The sequence below is a fragment of the Penicillium alfredii genome (genome assembly GCF_028826965.1).
Source record: "Penicillium alfredii strain IBT 34128 chromosome Unknown utg000012l_segment0_segment0, whole genome shotgun sequence".
NCBI classification, from domain to species: domain Eukaryota; kingdom Fungi; phylum Ascomycota; class Eurotiomycetes; order Eurotiales; family Aspergillaceae; genus Penicillium; species Penicillium alfredii.
The window spans coordinates 74,218-98,013 of record NW_026622709.1 but is presented as its reverse complement, the minus strand read 5'-3'; the positions used below and the strand labels follow the sequence as shown (position 1 = coordinate 98,013).

General features: G+C 53.3%; 9 protein-coding genes across 9 annotated transcripts; 3 read left to right on the top strand and 6 right to left on the bottom strand.

Moving 5' to 3' along the window:
* Positions 1 to 98: 98 nt before the first annotated feature.
* Positions 99 to 997, bottom strand: NUU61_009562 (uncharacterized protein; the record flags this gene model as incomplete). Its single annotated transcript, XM_056660087.1, has 3 exons — positions 99 to 136; positions 228 to 615; positions 725 to 997. The coding sequence occupies 3 exons, from the start codon at positions 995 to 997 to the stop codon at positions 99 to 101; spliced, it is 699 nt and encodes a 232-aa protein (XP_056506585.1).
* Positions 998 to 2,918: 1,921 nt separating this feature from the next.
* Positions 2,919 to 5,837, top strand: NUU61_009561 (ATP-binding protein; the record flags this gene model as incomplete). The annotated part of the gene is made up of 3 exons (XM_056660086.1): positions 2,919 to 3,615; positions 3,674 to 5,595; positions 5,679 to 5,837. 3 exons carry the CDS (start codon positions 2,919 to 2,921, stop codon positions 5,835 to 5,837), a joined length of 2,778 nt encoding a protein of 925 aa, XP_056506584.1.
* Positions 5,838 to 6,228: 391 nt separating this feature from the next.
* Positions 6,229 to 7,421, bottom strand: NUU61_009560 (malate dehydrogenase; the record flags this gene model as incomplete). The annotated part of the gene is made up of 4 exons (XM_056660085.1): positions 6,229 to 6,822; positions 6,880 to 7,124; positions 7,184 to 7,301; positions 7,356 to 7,421. 4 exons carry the CDS (start codon positions 7,419 to 7,421, stop codon positions 6,229 to 6,231), a joined length of 1,023 nt encoding a protein of 340 aa, XP_056506583.1.
* A 753-nt stretch (positions 7,422 to 8,174) lies between these two features.
* On the bottom strand, positions 8,175 to 9,054 carry NUU61_009559 (golgi SNAP receptor complex member 2 family protein; the record flags this gene model as incomplete). Its single annotated transcript, XM_056660084.1, has 4 exons — positions 8,175 to 8,612; positions 8,670 to 8,851; positions 8,904 to 9,003; positions 9,052 to 9,054. 4 exons carry the CDS (start codon positions 9,052 to 9,054, stop codon positions 8,175 to 8,177), a joined length of 723 nt encoding a protein of 240 aa, XP_056506582.1.
* Positions 9,055 to 9,411: 357 nt separating this feature from the next.
* Positions 9,412 to 10,065, bottom strand: NUU61_009558 (uncharacterized protein; the record flags this gene model as incomplete). The annotated part of the gene is made up of 2 exons (XM_056660083.1): positions 9,412 to 9,445; positions 9,497 to 10,065. The coding sequence occupies 2 exons, from the start codon at positions 10,063 to 10,065 to the stop codon at positions 9,412 to 9,414; spliced, it is 603 nt and encodes a 200-aa protein (XP_056506581.1).
* Positions 10,066 to 11,550: 1,485 nt separating this feature from the next.
* Positions 11,551 to 13,177, bottom strand: NUU61_009557 (putative pyruvate dehydrogenase complex, dihydrolipoamide acetyltransferase component; the record flags this gene model as incomplete). Its single annotated transcript, XM_056660082.1, has 4 exons — positions 11,551 to 12,615; positions 12,671 to 12,894; positions 12,957 to 13,006; positions 13,074 to 13,177. 4 exons carry the CDS (start codon positions 13,175 to 13,177, stop codon positions 11,551 to 11,553), a joined length of 1,443 nt encoding a protein of 480 aa, XP_056506580.1.
* A 335-nt stretch (positions 13,178 to 13,512) lies between these two features.
* NUU61_009556 (Arf family guanine nucleotide exchange factor SEC7) lies at positions 13,513 to 19,446 on the top strand (the record flags this gene model as incomplete). The annotated part of the gene is made up of 4 exons (XM_056660081.1): positions 13,513 to 15,326; positions 15,384 to 18,805; positions 18,865 to 19,048; positions 19,113 to 19,446. The coding sequence occupies 4 exons, from the start codon at positions 13,513 to 13,515 to the stop codon at positions 19,444 to 19,446; spliced, it is 5,754 nt and encodes a 1,917-aa protein (XP_056506579.1).
* A 187-nt stretch (positions 19,447 to 19,633) lies between these two features.
* On the bottom strand, positions 19,634 to 20,511 carry NUU61_009555 (bifunctional precorrin-2 dehydrogenase/sirohydrochlorin ferrochelatase MET8; the record flags this gene model as incomplete). The annotated part of the gene is made up of 3 exons (XM_056660080.1): positions 19,634 to 19,760; positions 19,823 to 20,304; positions 20,359 to 20,511. Coding segments are annotated over 3 exons (762 nt in total), but the record flags the coding sequence as incomplete, so codon positions are not given.
* Positions 20,512 to 20,643: 132 nt separating this feature from the next.
* NUU61_009554 (ribose phosphate diphosphokinase subunit PRS1) lies at positions 20,644 to 22,322 on the top strand (the record flags this gene model as incomplete). Its single annotated transcript, XM_056660079.1, has 5 exons — positions 20,644 to 20,902; positions 20,959 to 20,968; positions 21,025 to 21,145; positions 21,205 to 22,232; positions 22,292 to 22,322. 5 exons carry the CDS (start codon positions 20,644 to 20,646, stop codon positions 22,320 to 22,322), a joined length of 1,449 nt encoding a protein of 482 aa, XP_056506577.1.
* Between the last annotated feature and the right edge of the window lie 1,474 nt (positions 22,323 to 23,796).

Sequence of the window (23,796 nt, the reverse complement as noted above, 5' to 3'; positions counted from 1 at the left end):
GACTTCACTCTCGTCGACCCTGTTCTCACATTTGGTGGCCGCATAACCCCTCTCTAGTTCCACCGAGCCCGTCTCTGTCTTAAAAAGGCCCTGCAGGCTCAAGCAGTCTCTGGCTCTTGACTTGCTCTAGTGCTTTCTGCATCCACCATTAGTATCACAATCCACAATTGGACTTGCAGACCAAAAGAAAGGGAAGAAGGCAAAGGAAAAGAAATATATACTTGTACCATCCCCATGCACCGCGCCCAGCTTCATCTTAATGCGACTGTACCGTGTACTCAGACTCTTCGCGGAGTAGTCAAGCCCCGTCACGCTGTTCCAGGCACCGGTGATCTCGGCCCAACTGGCGCGTTGGTCTTTCAACTGCACGAGAAGCCGGTCCTCAGGCCGGGCCGTATCCCAGGAATTCGGGATGGGCCTGGGCGTCTTGGTTGGCGAGTCCTTGTCTCGACCGTTTTGTCTACTCTTCCTCGATTTGCTGGTCGTGCTGGTCTTGCTACTGGATAGTTTGCGCCTCTTGCTGGGCGGCGTGGTATCAGTGCGGACTTGTTTAGCTGGTGTGGTGGAAACCACCACTGTGGGCTTGGTATTGGTTGCTTCGAAAGAAAGTAGTTGCTTCTCGCTGTCAGCTTGGTGTTTTTATCTTATGAGTGGGAGTTCAATTGGGAAATGGGAGGTTGCAACACCTCCACTGGGTCAACGCCCAAGGAGTGCCATGACTGACCCGAGCCGTCTCATTCTCATCACCAGTAGGGTGCTGATCATGGCCTGCCTCCATTGCCTCGAAGAGCTTATCCAGGTCGCCGGAGGAAAGTGGCTGCAGGATGGCGTTCTCATTAATGACTCGGCGAGGCATGGAAGGAGCGCGGGAGCCTTTCAGCAGGTTCACTAGTATCTCCTCGGACTTGTCGACGGGTATGCTGTGGTGCGCTGGTTGCGGCATGGTAAGTTCGGCAATAGAAGACAGAGATAGCTTGTGATTGTGAGGACTCGTCATGTTGATGGGTTGGTGGAAGAGGTTGTTGGTGCAGGCAAGTGGGAAAGAACGGGCAACGTTAAGAGAGAGGCGACGGGTAAGGGTGATGCTTTCTTTCCCTGGAACAATCTGGGGTTGCTCTTAAGAAAATGGAGTTGTTGAGGTCTATGTCTTTCTTCTAGATCGAGATTTTTATGGTCTAGTATGAAGCTGGAGGATACCGTCTTGATTGAAGGCGTTGTGAATGAATCTATGTAAATCATTGCCAGGCACATACACTCACTCCGATTCTATTTTAACCGCAGACTAGAATGGGGTTATTTGAATTGAATACTCAAGGTCGGCTGTTATCTTCAACGATATCAGATCTGATCAGATCTGACCAAAGTCAAGCCTCTTTCTTCTGAGACACTGTCCAGTAGTCAAAGCAAACACAATACACCTCAGCTGTTACTCTAGCTCTTCGTGCTTGGGAAGTACTTGAGAAAGCGTTTCAAGTAGCATATCACTGTACTCTAGCGATTCGAATCCCCGGTGTTTGAGCGATGCCACTTCAAATCCATCTGGATATATCCCAGCGTCACCCCAATCGATCAGCCAGACTTTGCCATCAGGCCCTAGTATCAATTTGCGGAGAGCGATGCCCAAGTGAGTGACCACTAGTTTGTCAAGATGAAATAGTGGAGCAGTCTCAGACGCCTGGTGGAATTTCTGGGAAATATCCAGTCGGCGGTTGAACCATGCTTCACAATCCTCTTTCGAATCAAAGGGACCAGCTCCTATATTGGAAAACCAGCAACCACGGGCTGCACAGTTTTCACAGCCCATGGGGCCTGGTCACTGGTGCTGCTCTTGCGATAGCTGAAAAGACCGTAGAGTGGTGATTATCGAAGCGACTTGAGAAACCACGTCTTTGCGCTGGATTTGACTCAAGTCACCCCAACATTTCTCGAGTGATTTGCCCTCAATAAAATCCATCAGGATCAGGCATGAACAACCAAAAAATCTGGTGTCCGGTTTCGATGTTGAACACTCGGTGAGCCTTGGGCACTGAGATTGCTGTTGATCCCTCTCGCTCCCCCTCGGCGATGAGTTTCAAGATCTTGGCCTCATATGGACGTGTAGTAATCCCACAATTAAGGATTAATGATCGAGGGACATGCACAATGTGAGTTCCTGCATAGGAATGGAGAGTCGGCGCGGTATCAAAGAGAGCAGTGAGAGTTTCATCAGAACTTCGCGATAGGTCACAGCCATCCAGAGGGAAACTGGGTTCGGGTATTTTAGAGTCTTCCATTGTTGTAATTATACAACTGTGCGGTGTGTTGAAGATAGTATCTTCTGCCTGAGAGTGTCAGGAAGTGGCTGCCTGGAGGCCTGAAGATGAAGGAACACAGACTTGGCTCAGCCATCAAGGCATCAACACTTCAATAGTACCAAATTGCCAGCTTATGATGGATTTTTAATTCTACATTTGTGCTCGTATTCATTTCAGAAGAGCCTCCTTTGTTCTCTCATTCTGATTAGTCCAGCTGGCCAAGTGGCTGCATAGCTTCACTTTGGCCCTTTGGCGCAGAGATCAACAGAACCCACACTCCATCGAAGAGCATAGAAGACATGCAAGAGGATTTTGGGCCAAATCCCAACACCCCCCGGTCCCAGCATCGCCAGCACATCCATGCGTGGGCCCGACTGATTGGTTTGTGTACTGCAGCATCGCCTTGAAAAAGGCGTCTCACCCACAGAGCTATTCTGCCGTGACACCCTTTTTCTTTGTCTTTTGTCTTTTGTCTCTTGTCTCTTTTCTTCCTCTTCTACTCTCGCTCTTATTATCATTTTCCTATTTCCCGCCTGTTTCCAGGTCTCTCTCGCTTCAGTCAACCAGCTATCACTCTTCAGCTCATCTCCCCACGCCCCCACTTGTGAAGCTTGGAGCTCCACCATGCCCGATCCTGCCACTCCGGCTGACCCAGCTGACACCAAGCTTGAGATTGATCCATCACCAGAGAATGTCAATGGCACAACCCAGCCCAGTACTTCAGAGGTTCCCGTCAAGGATACTGCGGCCCCAATCGCGGCAACGGAGACAACACCCAAGGTTGCCGTGTGCAAGAAGCATGAAAATATTGCAGACTCTAAGAGAAAGAAAAAAGGCAAGAAGAAGCCCGATGCCACAGACAGCTCCTCTGAGTCGACCTCTTCTTCGGACTCTACAGGCAAACCTGGCTCGGCCACGGCAGACTCAGAGTCAACCGCCAGTGAGTCGGAAACGGACCGGCACAAGCGCAATCGACTACGGGCAAAGGCACGGTCCCGACGCACCTTGAAAGATAAGCAAAAGAGGAAGAAGAAGAAGAAGAAGTTGCGTTCGCGCAAGGCGGCTGAAATCGTCTCTGAGACTGACTCCAGCACTGAATCTGAGTCGGATTTTGATGGCTTAGACGATGAGGGCTCGATGGATGAAAAGGCTCTGCGGAAACTCGTCTTGAAGCTTAAGCTCAAAAAACGCGCCAGAAGGCTGCGCGACCAGGCCTCGGACGAGCTGGGTGGATCTGACCTGCTGGGAGAGACTCGGCGAGAGAAACGATCCAAGAAGAAAAAGCCCGCATCGAAACTGGCATTTAAGCGAGTGGACCAGCGTGAGTACCAATGTGTGTTGTGGCTGGCCTATGCCCATACTAATACCTTCATCGCTAGTGTGGGACAATACAATCCACCAGTACAAAATCACTGAAACCGTCGACGATCCCGACGCAGACGAATGGGACCAGTACATCTTCACGGTGCGGCGCACGTTCAACTGGGAGAACAAATATCTGGATACCGTGGTCGACATCAAGAGCAAGCACCTCCGCGATGCACTGGGCAAAGTCATGGATGGGGTCAAGGGGGTCAGTCTGGTACAAGAGCCCGCAGTGGTCGACCCCAACATGCTGTTCTTATATCTGGAGGAGACGCGCCAGTACATGAAGGAGCTGAAGCGTCAATCGCGCACCGAGAAGAAAAAGAAGCCGCGGAAGAATGCCTCCCTCAAAGTCGCGCATCTCAAGGTCCTCCTCAAGTACCTCGACACCGACTATGCCGACACCAAAAAGACCCTGTATCCCTTGCTGGAGGCCAACACCATCACCTTTGACCTTCTGTGGGCGCTGTTCAAGCCCAACACTATCGCCTACACCCCGACCTACGGCAATGCGGACGAACCACGGGCCTTCAAGATCGAGTATGCCATCAAGGAATCCTCCTTCATGAAGGGTCAGTGGTACAGTGTGGAGGGCCGGTATCTGGAATACGATGGCAAAGATTTTGGTTTTGGCACCATGTCCGCCGAGGTGGAATCGTTCAAGGGAGCCCGCAAAATCACCAGCCTGGCCTGCTACCCCCTGCAGTACCACCGCAATGCCGAGGCGCTGCGAGCACGTCTGATCGAGCGCGGCAAGCGGTTTGTGGCACTGCGCGGCATGAACTACCGCTTCCACAAGGGCATGGCCTTTTACAAGAAGAAGCGGTCGTTCGTGGTCAAGGTCAACATTAACGGTCGAGTGATGATCGATCCGGCCATCCACCGACGCATTAACCCCAACTATCCGATCAGCACGGTCCGTCCCAAAGACCCCGACCTGCTGGAAGCGTCCGAAGCTGGGATGAGCGATGCTGAGGACGAGGGTAGTGATGCGTGCTGCTGCGGGGGGTCGGCGTCAGACTCGGAGCACGGCGGTTCATCTGACACTCCTAAAGTCGTCTACAAGGTCGTCGAGGGGTGCGATGGGACGCCGCGTGTGGTCGAGGTCGAGGTGGATGAACTGGGCAACGAGATCCAGACGGAGAAGATGGACCGTATCGACGGCGACGCGGCTGGCGCCCAGGGGCGCGAATTCAGTGAGGAGGAGCTGCTGGTGGCCAGCCCCGTGGTGCTGGGTTTCGCGTTCAGCGAGAAGCTCTGGCTGGAGTTCACCATCTCGGGAATCAGTGACATCGAGTGGAACGCCGACGCCTTCGACTCGCTGGTGCTGCCGAACAACCAAAAGGCCATTGTCAAGGCATTGGTTGAGTCACACACCTTCCACGCCGCTGAAAACATCGACGATGTGATCCAGGGCAAGGGCAAGGGTCTAGTGGCCGTGCTGCATGGGCCTCCAGGAACAGGCAAGACGCTGACGGCTGAAGGCATTGCCGAGCTCCTTCGCCGGCCCCTGTACATGGTCAGCGCTGGAGAGCTGGGCACGGACTCGCGCACGCTGGAAGCCGAGCTGAACAAGATCCTGGACATTGCCCATGCCTGGGGTGCTGTGCTACTGCTGGACGAGGCCGATATCTTCCTGGAGAAGCGCACCATCCACGACATCCACCGCAATGCCCTGGTCTCGATTTTCTTGAGGCTGCTCGAGTACCACCAGGGGATCCTGTTCCTGACCACTAATCGCGTCGAGACCTTTGATGACGCCTTCCAGTCGCGAATCCACGTCGCTCTGCGCTACGGAGACCTCAACGCCAAGGCGAAGCGTAGCATTTGGAAGATGTTCCTGGAACGCGTGCGCGCCATCGATGGCGTACGCACTGCCGCATTCTCCGAGGAGGATTACGACATGCTCTCGCGACATATTTTGAATGGCCGGCAGGTAAGTTATCCTACGCTGCAATTTCGTGCTTCTTTGTCTCTCTGGTGTCATCTATTTTATACTGCAATGACTAACCCCGCCAGATCAAAAACTCCGTGCGCACTGCCCAGGCACTGGCCGTCAACGAAAAGTCACCTTTGTCAATGAGCCATATCAAACGCGTGCTCGAGGTTGCCGAGACCTTTGACCACGACCTGCGAGGTGGAACGGGGTACTTGGATGCGATGCGGAGCTACACTTAGGGTTTTGATTTAGTTTCGCAGTTGAAAGATTCTGCCATTTCAACAGCATGCAAATTGGTTGATTTTCGGGTATGGATGTTCTTTCCTTGCATCTATCGAGCTCGACAAGCCGAAGATCTGGCGGTGATGGCTATGCCGAGGATCTAGGCATATCTTACATGAGACTACGCTCGTACTACCAACAGAATTGTCCCTAGACAATTTCTGGAGGCCGAACATACTTGGAAAATACTGCTGGTCTCTACTACATGCTCTTACGTTTGTACTACAAAGAAACCAAGTAGACCGATATGAATTGGACATGGATATCGATCGGCACACATGCCACCACGATAAACACGGTGACAGGTACACATAAAATCAACAGTGGTGTTATACAACAGACCCCCATCTAAGGGTTGGCCTTGACGAAGTCAACACCCTTCTGGATGTTCTTCTTCAGGTCGCCGAGGCAGGCCTCGAGGAGCTTCTCCTCATACTCGTTGACCTTGCCGACCTCGTGGATCTTCTCGACACCGTTGGGGCCGAGCTCGACACGCGAGGCGAAGAAGTCGACGCCCTGGTCCTTGTACAGCGGCGAGTCGATGAAGGTGGGCTCAACCACACCCTTCTCGCCCTGGGCGGCGCGCAGCAGCGACTCGGCGAAGCGAGCACCAGCCATGGCCATGGAGAGGGTGGCAGATCCGGCACCGTCCTTGGCCTTGACGACCTCGTCACCACCGAACTGGATGCGGTTGACCAGGGCGTCGCGGGCCTCGCCAGCGATCGAGGGGTGGCCCGATTGCGACAGCAGGGGCACGATGGTCACACCCGAGTGGCCACCCACCACGGGGACGACCTCCTTGGAGGGGTCGGTCTTCTGGGTCTGCGAGATGAAGCGCGAGGCACGAACCACATCCAGGGTGGTCACACCGAACAGGCGCTTGGGGTTGTAGACACCGCGGGCCTTGTAGACCTCCGAGACGATGGGGACGGTGGAGTTGACCTGAGAATTATTAGAATTGATATCCCGAACGAGAGATTATTGATCATGCGGGCGTACCGGGTTGGAGATGACCAGGACGTTGGCCTCGGGCGAAGCCTCGGCGGCAGCCTTGGCGAGGTCCCGGACGATGGAGGCGTTGGTGTTGAAGAGATCGTCACGGGTCATTCCGGGCTTGCGGGGAACACCGGCCGGGATGAGGACAATCTCGGAGCCCTTGAGAGCATCACGCAGACCCTCGGGGGTAGGGTTGTAACCGCTGACGTTGCTGTTGGCGTTGATGTGGCTCAGGTCGGCCGCGACACCTGGAAAACACCCGTCAATGTCTTGAACATCGAGGGACTAATCGACCGAAATCACATACCAGGGCCGCCACGGATGTCGTAGAGCGCGAGCTCCGAAACACGGGGGTTGAGCTTCAGCAGCAGCGACAAGGGCTGGCCAATGCCACCGGCGGCACCGAGGACGGCGACCTTGGAGGCCTGGAGAAAGCTCGGTTAGCGTGATAGGGTAAACCGAATCCACAAGAGTCGTACCTGGCTGGCCGAGGCCGAGAAGGCACGCTTCTGGAAGAGGTTGAAGGTCTGGCGAGCGGCAAACATGACTGCGACAGCAAATGGAAATGGTGTAGGGGAGAAGAAGAGGGAGGGAAGAGGAAGGGGGAAGAGATTGGCCGGGCGGGCTCCACTGCCGTTTCCGAGCTCCCGGTGGTGCGACACCGGGCACTCACACTAGACTTTTCGAATATAATATAGAGAATAACTATAGTAAATATATATTTAGAAAGGGGAATGGAAAAAGGGATTGGAAAAAGCATTGGAAAAAGGAGACGGAAAATAAAGAAAATGAATTAATTTAAGAGAAAAAAATATTAACAAACTAATATTAATAGTAGTAAAATAGCTATCTATATATTTCATAAAGAATAAAACCTCCTAAATAGGATAGAATTCAGTTAATAAGCCTTTTGAATCTAAATTCTATTCTCTACTATATCTTTCAAAGCCGCCTCAGCGAAGCGAAGGTCAGCGGTGTTTTGATAGATAGAGACGATAGTCTCGGTTATATGATAGAGTATACAACTCCGTCACCGATAGAAACTTGCAGCAACTTGGCACTATAGACAGGGAGGATATTCAGAGTATTTGCTACCATCAATACTTGAAGCTGAGGCTCAACAATGCTTACTGTTCCTTTTCCCATACTATGGTGGATTGACACGTGGAAATGAACTATATCCCGAACCCCCAACGCCGGCGCTGATGGAAAACCACCCCCTAAAAAAACATACAAAGTATAGACCACAAGGCAGTTAAAAAAGCAACAAAGAACAAAGATATATGAATCAAACAGCATCACCGCAGAAAGTGCAGCACTGCCCAGCAAAACAAGAAAAACACTACTACCCCAACCCAGAAAATCCACTTGTCCTGGCGAGCGCGCCGCTCGACCATTCGAATTGTATCCCCACTAACTCCCAGTGTATTGGCCACACTATATAGCCGCCGTTGAGTGCCCTTGAGCACTTCACGCTGCTGCCCGAGATCGGAGAGCACGGCGCGCCCCCGGTCGAGGAAGTCATCGAGCTGGTTGTGGGTGCTGGACAAGAAGGACTGCTCGCGCAGGGCATGCGATTCGCGGTTGTAGTCGGCGGGCCCGCCACCAAAGCTCAGGCCCGAGGAGGGCGCAAAGGCCGACGAATTGGGGAGTGCCGACTGGGCGTACGGGTTCTCGGGCGTGACGGCGTGGTGGGGTCGGCGGCCCAGGAGCTCATTGCGGTTGGAGACGGATTGCTAGAACACGATTGTAAGTGGAAGGGCACTCAAACGGGAAATCCATATGCCACGTACTGTTTCCTCTCGCTCTTTGCGCAGCCGATCGAATTGTGCCCGGTAGTCCGTCAGTTCGTTGCGGAAGTTCTTGACTCGGTCAAATGCCTTTTCTTGCTTCTCTTGTATCAGCTCCTTCTTCGACAGGGCTGAGTAGTCGTCGACAGTGCGTGATAATGAAGACAGGGATGCGGCAATCTGGCCTGTGAACTGCGTCAGGAGGGGTGAGAATGGCGGGGCTTGAACCAGGCGCACCTTGCAATGCCGGCGAGGAGGTGCCCGGCGACTGGGCAAAGGTATCCAAGTCCCTTCTGATGGCGGACGATTGCTTCAGGGCGGAGTTGAACAGCGAATTCTAAAGCTGTGAGCCGTCATTCTTGTCGCCTCCCAGCTGAGAACATACCATCTTGTCGGAGTGATCACCACAGGAACCCAGGAAGAGGATGTGGAGAACAGCGTTAGCGGGGAGTGGAATTAATAAGAGATCGAGGGCAAACCCACGGCCAAGGATGCGCAAAGCGGCCCCCGAGGCCACATGTCGCGTTTGGAGCGATTCTGACGCGGCTCACCGCCTGGGAGCTTCTCATGAAGTGCATTGTACAAAATTCGGACTTTACACGGACTCATCTCCGCAGTCTACGAGGCAGCTACTCATGAGAACTAGCACGTCTCCATTCTCGCCGATTAAATACAATGCAAAATATCCGAAGAGCTGGGATGGTATCTGGGAACACAACTCAAGACGCCAACGGCCCACGGGCCTCTATTTCGGGGGGAACTTGTTCTGCAGGAACCACCTAGACTCAACATTAGCAGGATGTTCTCGCGTTGGGTAAACTCCAACCTACTTGCTGACGAAGTAGTCCACCACGCCGAAGGCACCCACCGCACCGGCCGACAACCCGACAAGCTCCCAGGACAGCTTGCCCTGCACATGCTGACGGTAGGCACCAAAGCCTAGGCCGGCACCCACGAGAGTGGCCACCAGGGCATTCCCAATGAACACGGGGTTGTCCGAGTTAGCACACAGGCCGCCCTTGGTCTTGCGGGCCTTGGCCTTCTTATTCTCGCGCGCGTGCTGTTTTTCGGTCTCGGCGGCTTCACGCTCAAGCCGTTGCGCCTGGGTAGTAGTCTTGACTTCTTGGTTGAGGAAGTTGGGGTCCACGGCCGCCACGTGCGGCGAGTCGACGTCGATCAAGGACGCCGTGCTCTCTGATTCATCCTTGTAAACGCCGCCCACATCAGGAGCGCGACTACTGGTTGTGAGCGAGGGGTCATCGAGCTGAAAATCAAGCTCTGGAGTACTTACGCCTGGTGGTATAGGATGATTAGCGATGGAAGTTGGGATAAATGTGGGCTCACTTACTTGCTCGGGCGACTGTTTCGGACCCTTGGCGGCAGCGTCGGCATAAGACATTGTGTATGGAGGGTGATAAAGGGGTTATTATTTCAAGAGGAAAGAAGCAACCAAAAAAAAGTCGGGAATAAAATCAAGGAAAAGTTGACGTTGAACCGAGGGGGAAGCGAAGGTTTTAAAGCGGAAAATCAAGGTTGATCGATGACATCATGAACCGTACCTGACATGCCCACGGGTCGACGGGTGTCTCACGAGAATCTTCGATCTATACGTTAGCTACAGTGGGTATTAATAGGGAGATCTAGTGTATCTATACTATGCAGAGTAGAAATAACCCTATCTAGCCCGAGAAGTAAAGACCTTTAGGCCATCTCAAGTTCGTTCCTTCCTTGCATCACCCTGTGCGCCAGTTTGTTTAGTCTTGGCGCTTTTGCTGTGGGAATGTTGAATATATGCAGAATAACCTACCTCGATAGACTATAGATCCCACTCCTAAAGTTTCAGCCAAATAACCTACGTGGGTGTTTTTAAGACTGCCTTATCGACAAGGCATCATTCACCAGTGCTCTGGTAGTCCAAGAGATCTTTGACAGGTGTAAAATACAAACAATATGCTAATATTCTGGAAGGGGGGTGCTTGCTAATTAATATTCAAGACCTATAGCTTAAAATCCCCACCTTGGAATAACACAAATGGTCTGTCTATGTGCTGGGTGACTAGTGGTATATCTTCCTTTAGACGGAAAGCGTCTATACATAGATTATAATAAACCGACTTTTCGAAAACTATCCTAGAGTATTCAGTTAGTATGATAGGGAAAAGCTGCGCGTGATGCCTTAGTTGTGAGATGCCGCTAATTTCGAGAGTTACTATATACTCCCTTCCTACAGATATCTATGGATTTCAATTAGCACGAACAGGCTACTGGTTAGAAAGTCGATATATAAAGGCTCCAAACTTTTATCGTCATTAGCTGATTCGTTTCCCCAATAACTGTGGGTTAACACAAGTCTAGTATGATCGTGAGAGTCATAACTACAGGTTATAGTTTCATCTAGAAAAATTCGTAGAGGACCTAGACCAGGTTTTCTTCCCTCCTAGCATGCACCTCGCACACCTCTCGAACGACAAGGGCTCGGCTAAGCCTGGATGCAAGTACATGGAGAGTTCAAATCAGTTCCCATGATACATAGTACCGTTTACGGATGCGGCTAAAACACCTAATGGTGGAGGATCGTAGGTTTTTTTAGGTAGAAACGAGTTGGCAAGGGAGAAATATTTATTGATATCGATAGAACCTTTCACGGCTCGGTTCTCATAAATAAATCGATTTCTATCAGGCGCAGAAAAAATGGCGCAGTCAAGCACATAGCCATGGATCTATATTGAATTTCCACGGGTATATACCGATGTAATCACAAAGGAAATGGATTCAAAGCGGCTAAAAACCAAACACAGGACCAATGGTCTAAGATAAAAATGAACAAATGGGAGAAAAGGTTTTAATACAGATTACACAGTACTCTCGATCCCCTCGGCCGGCTCTACAGCAGCAGCTCCAGAGGGTTCTCGACCACCTTCTTCAATTCCTTGATCCATTCGCCACCAACGGCACCGTCCACCACCTTGTGGTCGAAGCTGCCAGTCACGACGATCTGGTCGTCCCACTCGGTCACAGTGCCCTCCTCAGTCTCGACGGGAATGGCTACCTTGCGAGTGGTGCCCACGGCGAGGATGCCGGCCTGCGGCGGGTTGATGACCGCGGTGAACCGCTCGACGGCCGCGTTCATGCCCATGTTGCTGATGGTGAAGGTGCCGCCCTGGTACTCCTCGGGCTTGAGCTTGTTGTCACGCGCACGCTTGCCCAGGTCGCGGACCTGGTTCGAGATGCTCGACAGACCCAGCGCCTGCGCGTTCTTGACCACCGGAGTGATCAGGCCAGCAGGGGTCGCGACCGCAACGCTAATGTCAGCAGTGTTGTGCTGGCGGATCACCGTCTGGCCATTCTCCTCGAGCCAGCTGGAGTTGACCTGGGGCACCTTCAAGAGAGCCGCAGCGCAAGCCTTGATCAGGAAGTCATTCACAGACAGCTTGTACTTGCCCTCAGCCGACGCGTTCAGGGCCTGGCGCAACTTCAGGAGCTTAGTCACCGACAGCGTAGTACACACAAAGTAGTGCGGGTTCTCGTGCATCGACTGCTTGAGACGGTTGGCGATGGTCTTGCGCATCGAGGTCAGGGGGATGTCCTCATAGGTCGGACCGGCCGCCGTGGCGGCGCCGCTGGGCTTGAACTTCTCCACATCCTCCTTAGTGATCTGACCACCGCGGCCAGTTCCCTTCAGAGTCTTGATCGACACACCCTTCTCCAGGGCCAGGGCCTTGGCTGCGGGGCTGATCGAGGGCTCACGGTCCAAACTGGGCTGCAGCTTCTCGCCAGAGGTCTCAGGCTCCTGCGCGACGGGCTCGGGCTCCGCCGGGGCCGACGGCTCGCTCTTAGGCTCCTCCTTCTTCTGCTCGCCAGGGGCAGGCTTGTCGCCACCAGCGTCGGCCAGGGTAAAAGATTCAAACGGCGCCACATCAGCACCCTCCTCAACCAGGACAGCAATGGGCTGCTCCCGTTAGCGCTTGTCGCATATCCGCGGGGAATGTCGGGAGAATTCTTACCGAGCCCACGGGGACGTCCTTCTCACCAGTCTCCTTCAGGACCTTGGCGAGAACACCCTCATCCTGGAATTCGAAATCCATCTGTGCCTTGTCGGTCTCAATTTCCACCAGGACATCACCAGGCTGGAGGCCGTCACCGGCCTTCTTCTGCCACGCGCCAATGTTTCCCGCGGACATCGTCGGCGACAGGGCCGGCATGCTGATAATCGTGTGCGAAGGGAAAGCTGCGAACCCAAGCTGTCAGCATTGACCCACAAGACCGGGTCATTAAGGGTTCATCTCGTACACTTGGAGGCATAGAAGCGGGAGAGAGCGGAGAGGGTGGGCAATTGGGATCTGCGCGTAGCGAAAAAGAATCCATCAGCATCCAATCATAACCACAGTCCATGTCAATGACACCTACTGCATCACCTCCTGGAACTTGTAGGAGACCTGAGGCCGCCGCATAGAGGCGGCGCCTCGGAGCATGGCACTCGGGGTGCGCATCCGGACAGCAGCGGCGACCATGGTGTCAGGAATTGCTGCGATTGGGAATGGAGAATAAGAGGCCCTCGACGTGGAGGTGACAGAAACAAATTAACCCGAGTACGGGGGGTGTGGAAACGTGGAGGGCCAGGGGAGGGTAAGGATGGGGGGGGGTTGGAAGGAAGAGGTGCCTGGGAACTTTTCTGTTGAGCTCCCGATTTCCTACGGCTCCCGGTGAGCGGCCTGTTCCGGGTCATGTGATGCTGACTCAGCGCCTAGTCCCGATCCGGAGAAGACACGCATCCTGCTGTTGCGCAGTAAACAGCTCCCCTTCCCCACGTTCTGTTTGATGTTATTGTGAGATCGTTCCGCCGGAGATGGCGGACGTCGACCCGGGCTCCGAGCCGAAGCACATGTCGGGGGTGCCCGACACCCCCGGAGATGCCCCCAATGCATCACCCCCGACCTTGACAGCGGACAAGCCGACGTTGCCCGAGAAAACGCAATGGCAAGAAATCAATGAGGAAGAGCGCTCAGGAGATCAGGAGGGTCAAAAGGACCAGGATGATCAAAAAGGCCAGGAAGAGCCAGAGCTTTCGTCTGATGTAGCTCCAGAGGTCCCCCCCAAGGACACCGAGCGCAGCCCCGAAACCGAATCACCGGCCAAAACAGATGCGCCCCCCGAGATCCAGGAACCCGTACCGGAGGAGGACAATGCTCCCGAGACCAGGATGCGATCAGACTCGCGGTCTACGACGGCCACGGTAACCACGCAGCGATCAGGCGCAGTTAGCTCCACGGTCTTTATCGTGACCGCCCTCGACTCGATCGGTGCCTCGCGGGAAGCACGGAGGAGCAAAGAGCTCGATGATGCAGTACAAGTGGCCCTGACCAACGTCAAGCAGTCGGATCGGCAGCCAATCGACCCCGAGCTCATCTTTCGTCCCTTGCACCTGGCGAGCAAGTCCTTTAGCATTCCGCTGCAGGTGACCGCGCTGGACTGCATCGGCAAGCTTATCACATACTCCTATTTCGCTTTTCCCTCTGCCGAGACCGAGAACGAAGCCAGCCCAGAACAGCCGCCCTTAATCGAGCGCGCCATTGATGCCATCTGCGACTGCTTTGAGAACGAAGCCACTTCCAATGAAATCCAGCAGCAGATCATCAAGTCCTTGCTGGCGGCAGTCCTGAACGACAAGATCGTGGTACATGGAGCGGGTCTCCTGAAAGCCGTTCGTCAGATCTACAACATTTTCATCTACTCCAAATCCAGCCAGAACCAACAAATTGCTCAAGGGTCACTCACTCAGATGGTCAGCACAGTGTTTGATCGTGTGCGTGTGCGGCTGGATCTTAAGGAACTGCGGGCTCGAGAGGTTGAGAAACTCTCAACAAACTTGGATGCCTCAACGAGTGACCAAGGTCAAATATCCGAAGCTGCATCGGTGTCCGTGGCGGACCAGCCAGTCACCAAAGAGCCCACAGAGAAACTCACTCTGCAGAGTTTCGAATCACCCAAGGAAGTGACCAGTGTCAATGACAATGCGCCCACTATGGTTACTCGCGCGAAGATCTCCCGGTCGACGACTCGGTCTTTGTCAGGCATTCCCGAAGATAAAGAAGAAGATGGCTCTGCCGAGGATGAAGTGGATGAAATTTATGTCAAGGATGCCTTTTTGGTGTTCCGGGCTCTCTGCAAGCTAAGCCATAAGGTTCTTGGCCACGAACAACAGCAAGACCTCAAATCCCAGAACATGAGGTCGAAGCTACTCTCACTGCATCTGGTCCATTATCTTATCAACAACCACACTGCAACCTTCACCTCTCCCCTGGCAGCGATCAAGAATAGCTCGAGCAGCACGGATGCCATGACCTTCCTCCAGGCTGTGCGACCACACCTCTGTCTAAGCCTGAGTCGAAACGGCTCCAGCGCCGTGCCCCATGTCTTCAAGGTGTGCTGTGAGATTTTCTGGCTGATGCTCAAGTATATGCGAGTCATGATGAAAAAAGAGTTGGAAGTGTTTTTGAAGGAGATCTATCTGGCCATCCTGGAAAAGCGGGCTGCTCCCTCGTTCCAAAAGCAGTATTTTATGGAAGTCCTGGAGCGCCTGGGTGGTGATCCGCGTGCGTTGGTGGAAATTTATCTCAACTATGACTGTGATCGGACGGCACTCGAGAATATCTTCCAAAAGTATGTTGAAACTGGTCGCTAGATCATCGCCGAAACACTACTAACCAACCATCGCAGTGTGATCGAACAACTTTCACGATACGCAAGTGTGCCAGTTGTCACAAGCTCCAGCCAGCAGCAGCAATTCCAGGAACATCACATCAAAATGTCGAGTGTTGGGTCGGATTGGCACCACCGCGGGACTCTGCCTCCTTCGCTCACATCTGCCAACATAATGACCCCTTCACAGCCTACCATCCCCAGCCTCCCACCGGAATACACCCTGAAGTATCAGGCTCTAGAATGCCTCGTGGAGATGCTCCGGTCCTTGGACAACTGGGCTTCGCAGCGCCCCGAAGACCAGCCCGCTCAGCCCGCTCCTCCATCTAAATCCATGGACAATTCCCGAGAATCTATGGACACCAATGTGTTAATATCCCCGCGTCCGGAAGCTGTCGAGGGCGGTACGGGTCGGTCCACGCCCTTGCCCGAGGACGACCCGAACCAAATTGAAAGGGTCAAGCAACGCAAAATTGCCCTCACCAATGCTATCCAGCAATTTAACTTCAAGCCTAAACGTGGCATCAAGCTCTTCCTTTCAGAAGGCTTCATTCGCTCAGATACACCGGAAGACATTGCCACGTTCCTGTTGCATCACGACCGCCTGGATAAGGCCATGCTGGGCGAATACCTGGGCGAGGGAGAGCCGGAGAACATTGCTATCATGCATGCGTTTGTTGACAAGATGGAGTTTTCCAAGCGGCGCTTCGTGGATGCTTTGCGCGGATTCCTACAGCACTTCCGACTGCCTGGGGAAGCCCAAAAGATCGATCGATTCATGCTCAAGTTCGCCGAGCGCTACACAACCCAGAATCCCAATGCATTTGCCAATGCCGACACCGCTTATGTGCTTTCCTACTCGGTGATTTTGCTCAACACCGACCAACACAGTGCCAAAATGAAAGGGCCTCGGATGACCAAGGAAGATTTCATCAAGAACAACCGTGGCATCAACGACAATCAAGACTTGCCTTCCGAGTATCTTGTGTCAATCTACGAGGAGATCGCTAGCAACGAGATTGTTCTCGATACCGAGCGAGAGCACGCGGCGAATCTCGGCCTCCAGACCTCCACCCCGACTGGGTTGGCGACCCGCGCGGGACAGGTGTTTGCGACCGTTGGGCGTGACATTCAGGGCGAGAAATACGCGCAGGCCTCCGAGGAAATGGCAAACAAGACCGAACAACTGTACCGCTCCCTGATCCGGGCACAACGGAAGACAGCGGTTAAGGATGCGCTCTCGCGGTTTATCCCCGCGACCTCGGACCGACATGTCGGGTCGATGTTCAATGTGACCTGGATGTCTTTCTTGTCCGGGCTGTCTGCGCCGATGCAAGATACTCAAAACCTCGAAACAATCCGGCTTTGCATGGAAGGTCTCAAGGTGGCGATCCGGATTAGTTGCGCGTTCGATCTAGAGACTCCTCGAGTCGCATTTGTCACTGCACTAGCGAAATTCACCAATTTGGGTAACGTGCGAGAAATGATGGCGAAGAACTTCGAGGCCCTCAAAGCATTACTTGACGTTGCGCTCACCGCGGGTAACCACCTCCGGGGTTCGTGGCGGGAAATTCTGACCTGTGTCAGCCAGCTGGATCGGCTACAATTGTTAAGCAATGGTGTGGACGAGGGTTCTTTACCAGATGTCTCCCGAGCTCCTAGCACGATGGAGAATTCCCGTAGGTCCATACAGGGCTCGCGGCGACCTCGTCCACGCTCGGTCAACGGACCTACAGCTTTCCGTGCGGAGGTCGCCATGGAGAGCCGATCTGCAGACATGATCCGTGGCGTGGACCGCATTTTCACTAACACTGCCAATCTATCGCATGAAGCCATCATCGACTTTGTGCGGGCACTCAGCGAAGTCAGCTGGCAGGAAATTCAGTCCTCTGGACACAGTGATTCGCCGCGAACATACAGCCTGCAAAAGCTGGTCGAGATCAGTTACTACAACATGACTCGAGTTCGCATCGAGTGGTCCAAGATTTGGGAGGTTCTGGGTCAGCATTTCAACCAAGTTGGCTGCCACTCCAACACCACTGTAGTGTTCTTTGCGCTGGACTCGCTCCGTCAACTTTCAATGAGGTTTATGGAGATTGAGGAGTTGCCTGGCTTCAAGTTCCAAAAGGATTTCTTGAAGCCCTTCGAGCATGTCATGGCGAATAGCACCACTGCTGCCGTCAAGGATATGATCCTCCGATGTCTGATTCAGATGATCCAGGCCCGTGGCGACAACATTCGATCGGGCTGGAAGACCATGTTTGGCGTCTTCACGGTTGCAGCGCGCGAGCCTTATGAGGGAATTGTGAACATGGCCTTTGACCATGTCACCCAGATTTATAACACCCGATTCGGAGTAGTGATCACTCAGGGTGCATTTGCGGATCTGATTGTTTGCCTGACTGAGTTCTCGAAGAATTCGAAATTCCAAAAGAAGTCCCTGCAGGCCATCGAAACGCTCAAGTCCACAGTTACTAAAATGCTGCGGACTCCGGAATGTCCCCTGTCCCATCGTGGCGCCGCAGCAGCGAACTTCCAGGATGAAGGGACTAATCTCGCCAAACAGCTTACTCGCCAGTCACAGGAAGAACAATTTTGGTATCCAATTCTCATTGCATTCCAGGACGTCCTCATGACTGGCGATGACCTCGAGGTTCGATCACGGGCCCTCACGTACCTCTTCGACACTTTGATCCGCCATGGTGGCGAATTTCCTCGGGAGTTCTGGGATGTTCTCTGGCGGCAGCTGCTCTGTCCGATCTTTGTGGTTCTACAGTCCAAATCAGAAATGTCCAAAGTACCTAATCACGAGGATCTTTCGGTCTGGCTGTCTACCACAATGATCCAAGCGCTGCGGAACATGATCACACTTTTCACACACTATTTCGATTCGTTGGAATACATGCTGGGCCGGTTCCTGGAGCTTCTCACTTTGTGCATCTGTCAAGAAAACGACACAATTGCCCGGATCGGCAGCAACTGTCTGCAACAGTTGATCCTGCAAAATGTCACAAAATTTCAACAAGAGCATTGGACCAAGATCGTTGGGGCCTTTGTTGAGCTCTTCAGCAAGACCACGGCGTACGAACTGTTTACGGCTGCGGCGTCGATGTCGAAACCGACAGAACCTACCAATGGGGATGTTCCCCCGGCCCCAGAATTTGTCCCTGCCGCAGAAGTGCCGGAGTCACTGGACACAAATGGATCCCAAAGTACGACATCTCTCCAGGAGGATGGAGTTCCCCCTGCGCAGAGCGAGGCGCGCGCCGAACTGGAAGACTACCGGCCGCAAGCAGACCAACAACCACAGCCCGCGGCCGTCACCGTGACGCGGCGTCGCTTCTTCAACCGCATCATCACCAACTGCGTCCTGCAGCTGCTTATGATTGAAACGGTCCATGAACTTTTTTCGAATGATAATGTCTACGCGCAAATCCCGAGTCATGAGCTCCTACGGCTGATGGGGCTGCTCAAGAAGAGCTATCAATTTGCCAAAAAGTTCAACGAAGACAAGGAACTACGCATGCAGCTCTGGCGCCAGGGATTTATGAAGCAGCCCCCAACCTGCTGAAGCAGGAGAGCGGTAGTGCTGCTACTTATGTGCATATTCTCTTCCGGATGTACCATGATGAGCGAGAGGAACGGCAAAGCAGTCGCGCTGAGACCGAGGCTGCGCTCATTCCGTATGTTTCTTGATGCTACTCCCCCCCCTGCTGATCATTGATGTTAATACTGACTCGGGTTTAGACTCTGCGCGGATATCATCCGCAGTTTCGTCCGTCTCGACGAAGAGACACAGCATCGCAACATAGTGGCCTGGCGTCCAGTGGTGGTGGACGTCATTGACGGATACACCAATTTCCCACAAGAGGGCTTTGATAAACACATTAACACCTTCTATCCGCTTGGTGTCGAACTGCTCGGCCGCGATCTCAACCCGGAGATCCGCGTTGCTCTACAGTCCCTCCTGCGACGGATCGGCGAGATTCGTCTGGGTGTTGCTCCGCCTAACCCCCTGGACGCCCCGATCAGCCCGCGCAGCTCTATTTCCCAGAAGGGACCACGCCGCGATAGCCACTGATTTGGTCTCTTTTGGATATCCGGTCTTTGAGTGTATTTCCAGGCGTTTGTATTGTGCTTTGTTTCTCGCCGTCAAGGTTTCCCCGTTTGACCGGGGCATTTTTCATTTCTAGAAGCATAGGTGCTGTATTGATAAGACAAAATTTCGTTTCTTGTTTCCTTTTAATTTTCATCTGCGATTATTTCCTTTATGCCCGGACTTGCTGCAACGGAGGAATCTGGCCGGACTCGTAGTGGGCCAGCAACCTATCCATGTCTTGCTCCGTCATCTGTACGAGGTCTTCTAAACTCCATGATTCGCACACGCCAGACATCCTAGAGGGTAAAACATCATTAGTTTTATAGCAGATACGGGGACATGCAAATCGGACACTCACCATTTCATGCGCTTGGGGCCTTCGTCCGGATGGGGGACCACCTCACGCAGTTTCTTCCGCAGCTTGCCCACGTTCTCGATCGCCGCTCCCATATTTCCAGGGAGAGTCTCGGCGATCTTCTTTCGAACGAGGCTGGCCAACTTCGGGCCGTTCCCGTTGGTGCTGACCATCACCTGTAACGGCCCATCGCGGTGGACACTCCCAAAGTAAAAGTCGCACTCGGGTGGGACATCGGCAATGTTGGCTGGGATGCGCCGCTCCTTGCAGAGTTTCCACACCTGAGTCGAGGCGTCGGGATCATCAATGGCACACAGCACCATGTCCGCATGGTCCAGATCGCGGGGCTCGAAGTGGCGATCGACGTGGGTGACCTGCTTCTCAGCTACCCGGAATGCCACCTCGTCATTCAGTCCACCTGCTGGGCAGACCACTGTCACTTGAGCGTCGGCATTGAGGGCATGCAGGATTCGCCCAGCCGCCACCTAGAAATGTATCCGGTCAGATCTACTACCAGGTCGTAGATCGTAAGAACATACCTCACCACCCCCGACCACCAACACCTGCTTGTTTTTGGCCTGCCAGGCCACTATCAGCGAACCTCCCCCCTGAACCTCGGGGAATTTGGCCATGTTTCGCAAGGGGAGAGGGGATTGTGATCGGCCAAGCGTAGATAATGAGATATGACAGGGCCCTACGGCGGGGGACACCACCCTCGGCCGCACTTCCGTTCCCGACCTTTTTTCTTCTTTTTTGGCTCCACACTTTTTTTCGTTCCTTTTTTCCTCCAGTTCTTCCACGTCTCCCCTTCATGTCTTCCAGCAATGCGGGGTGTCCAGATCTTCTCCGGGACTTCCCATCCCGGTCTCGCAGAGACTATCTGTGAACGGTTGGGCACTGTGCCCGCTAAAGCTGATTTGGGGAAATTCGCCAACGGCGAGACTAGCGTCAACATTGGCGTCTCGGTGCGCAACCAGGATGTCTACATCGTTCAGAGTGGCAGTGAGAAGATCAATGACAGTGTGATGGAGCTTCTGATTATGATTTCGGCATGCAAAGGTGGCTCGGCCAAGTCGATCACTGGTAGGTCTCTCAGCTTTTGCTTGAACCATGAAATCAAGGCTAACTATTCCTTCCAGCGGTCATGCCGTATGCTGCCCGTCTTGTTTGAATTTCAATCAACGATGAATGCTGACCCACACGAGATACTTTCCATATTCGCGCCAGTCTAAGAAGAAGAGCCACCGCGGAGCGATCACGGCGCGCATGCTGGCCAATCTCCTCTCGATTGCCGGTGTGGACCATGTCATTACCATGGATTTGCACGTATGCTCCCTATATGTGGATATATATAGATGCACATATCTGATTTCCATATGTCACAGGCCTCCCAGATGCAAGGCTTCTTTGGTAAGCCGGTGGACAACCTCTTCGCCGAGCCGTTCATTGCACGGTGGATCATGATGAACGTGTCCAGCTGGAAAGATGCTGTGGTGGTGAGCAAGAATGCCGGCGGTACCAAGCGAGTCACATCGCTCGCCGATACCCTGAAACTCAACTTTGGCATTGTCACTACCGATCGGCGTCGCCGCAAGATTCCGGTCACCATGTCCGATAGTACAGTGTTCTTTGATGCCGTCGAAGACGACACGCGCGTGCCCAAGGACCAGCAGCTCTTCGAGCTTCACCTGCACAGTGCCGAAGCGACACCTCCGATCCCAGAGGAGCCTGAACCAGACACCGCACCGGCTCTCCTGCGTCCGGAGACTCCTCCCGCTGCCCGTCGTCCGTCAGAGCTGGAGGCTGCTCGCGAGTATACGGACGTGCGAGTGCAGGATGTGGTGACGGGGCGTCTAGTGCAAGGCCAGCTGGTCGATGATGACTATGCCGAAGCGGCCGAATCCCAGTCCGGTGGGACGACCCCGGAGGCAGGCCCGATCACGGAAAACACCGAAGTGGTCCCGGACGCCATGTTAAACTCTATGATTTCCAACTCCTCTTCATTGCCGCCGGACCACGCATTGGGTGGCTCTTTTGACGCAGTCGAGTCTGATGACGAGGCCAGTGTAGTGGGGCCCGACCACGAGAAGACGATCACGCTGGTGGGCGAGGTCCGCGGCCGCTCTGTATTCATCGTGGACGACATGATTGACAAGAGCGGATCATGGATTGCGGCAGCCGAGACGGTGGTCAAGCGCGGCGGGGCTCGCAAGGTCTACTGTATTGCTACTCACGGGCTTTTCAGTGAGGACTCGCTGGACCAGATGGAAGCATGTCCGTCGATCGACCATATCGTTGTGACCAACACATTCCCGATCTCGCCGTCGATGCTCCGACGGTCGAAGAAATTGATCGTCATCGACGTCTCAACTCTACTGGCCGAGAGCATCCGGCGGCATCACTATGGCGAAAGGTTTGTTTTCAGTCTGGACTTGTTTGCTACGGGAAAACCGTCACACTAACGGCGAGCAGCGTCTCCGCCCTCTTCCACCTTAACGATTGATGATATTCGGGCAGATAGCCGTTCCGACGCAGCCTTTTTATGCTGACGGCCTTGTGCATACTGATTTGCAGGTTTCCCCATCTTTGCATGCCTCAAGTTCATGACATGATACCTCTTTCCTATCCAATGAATGGCTTCTTCTGATCCTGTAGTTGCACTTTCATGATATCCCACGATTTTTTTTTTCTTTCTTCTTTTTCCCCCAGCGATGCAGTCCACTCTGGGTACTGCAGGAGCATCTCGTTTCCCACGAGGTGTTCTTAACGGAGCGTTGGCAGAGCAAATATCGAGTCCGGTCTTGTTCGAGGGAGTACTTCGGTGCACCCTTTGACGAGACCCGACTCGACGAGGAATGAAGGCACCGGTTTCTGAATCCCTTGGGATTTGGCCCGAAGGGCCGTGGAAGTGGTGCAAGAGAACATCTCGAACATACTGTACCTGTAAACACAATACATGGTTTCACTTTTTTTTTTTTTATTCTTGTTATTTCTTCATTTTCGGTGTCTGCGGCTGGCCGATCTCCCAACAGTCGGGTTTGCTTCTGGAAGCCGGTTTGCACATTCGGGCGTGGTCTAGTCAGCCATCCACACGATAGGCGAGTTGCTCTCGAAATGAGAGTGTCGGTGTGCATCCTCCCATGGATCGTCATCTCCAACTCTTCAGTCTCGTCTGCTTCTCTTTCTCAACATTCTCTCGTCTCGATGAATGTGAGCACAAGACTGGCCCCAATGCCAATGCTCGGGTGGAACCACCACGGAACGAGTCAGCGTCTATTGACGCTGGATCCGTTCGGAGAGCACTCGGGGAAGTCTTGTGTCCCCCCGTCGGCCACAGCAACAGCCCCATCCAGCATCTACCGGCTTGGCGATGTGACCGAGGAGACAGAGTGATCAGCGGACAATTCCTTTTTTTTTCATTTTTATCTTCTCGGATTTCTATTCTTTTAACCTTGCGGCTGTTCAATAAGCAACTGGACCAGCAGACCGCGCTACTGCCGGGGCTGCAGCTCCGGTCGATCCTCATAATCGACTCGTCACCGCCGATCACGAATTGCGAGTGTCGATTTGGTGTCTCTTGAGGGTGCCATGTGGAGATGAGCTCTGGTCCAAGCGTCTGGGTCCTGGTCAAGATGATCTATCCATCTCACTATCGAGACTCGTCAGGGGAAAAGCTTCCAGTGGAGAATGGGAGCTCAGAGAGAGAAGTCCACGATCTGCGAGGAGTGTCCCTTTTTCTTTTTTGTTATTTTGTGGATTCTGGTTCCTGCCGAACAGGGTTGTTTCATAGACGATCTCTTTCCGTTCTAAGTCCACCCAGTCGGGTTCGCGTCTTCGCGGGACGGCACTTTTTTCTTTTTCTTTCTTTCTGGTGTATTTTATTTTCCTTTTATTATTCTGTTAATTCCATTATTGCAAATATTCAAATATTCAACCGTGAAGATCAGAGAGGAAAAAGGTGCGCGATCGCCCCCTTC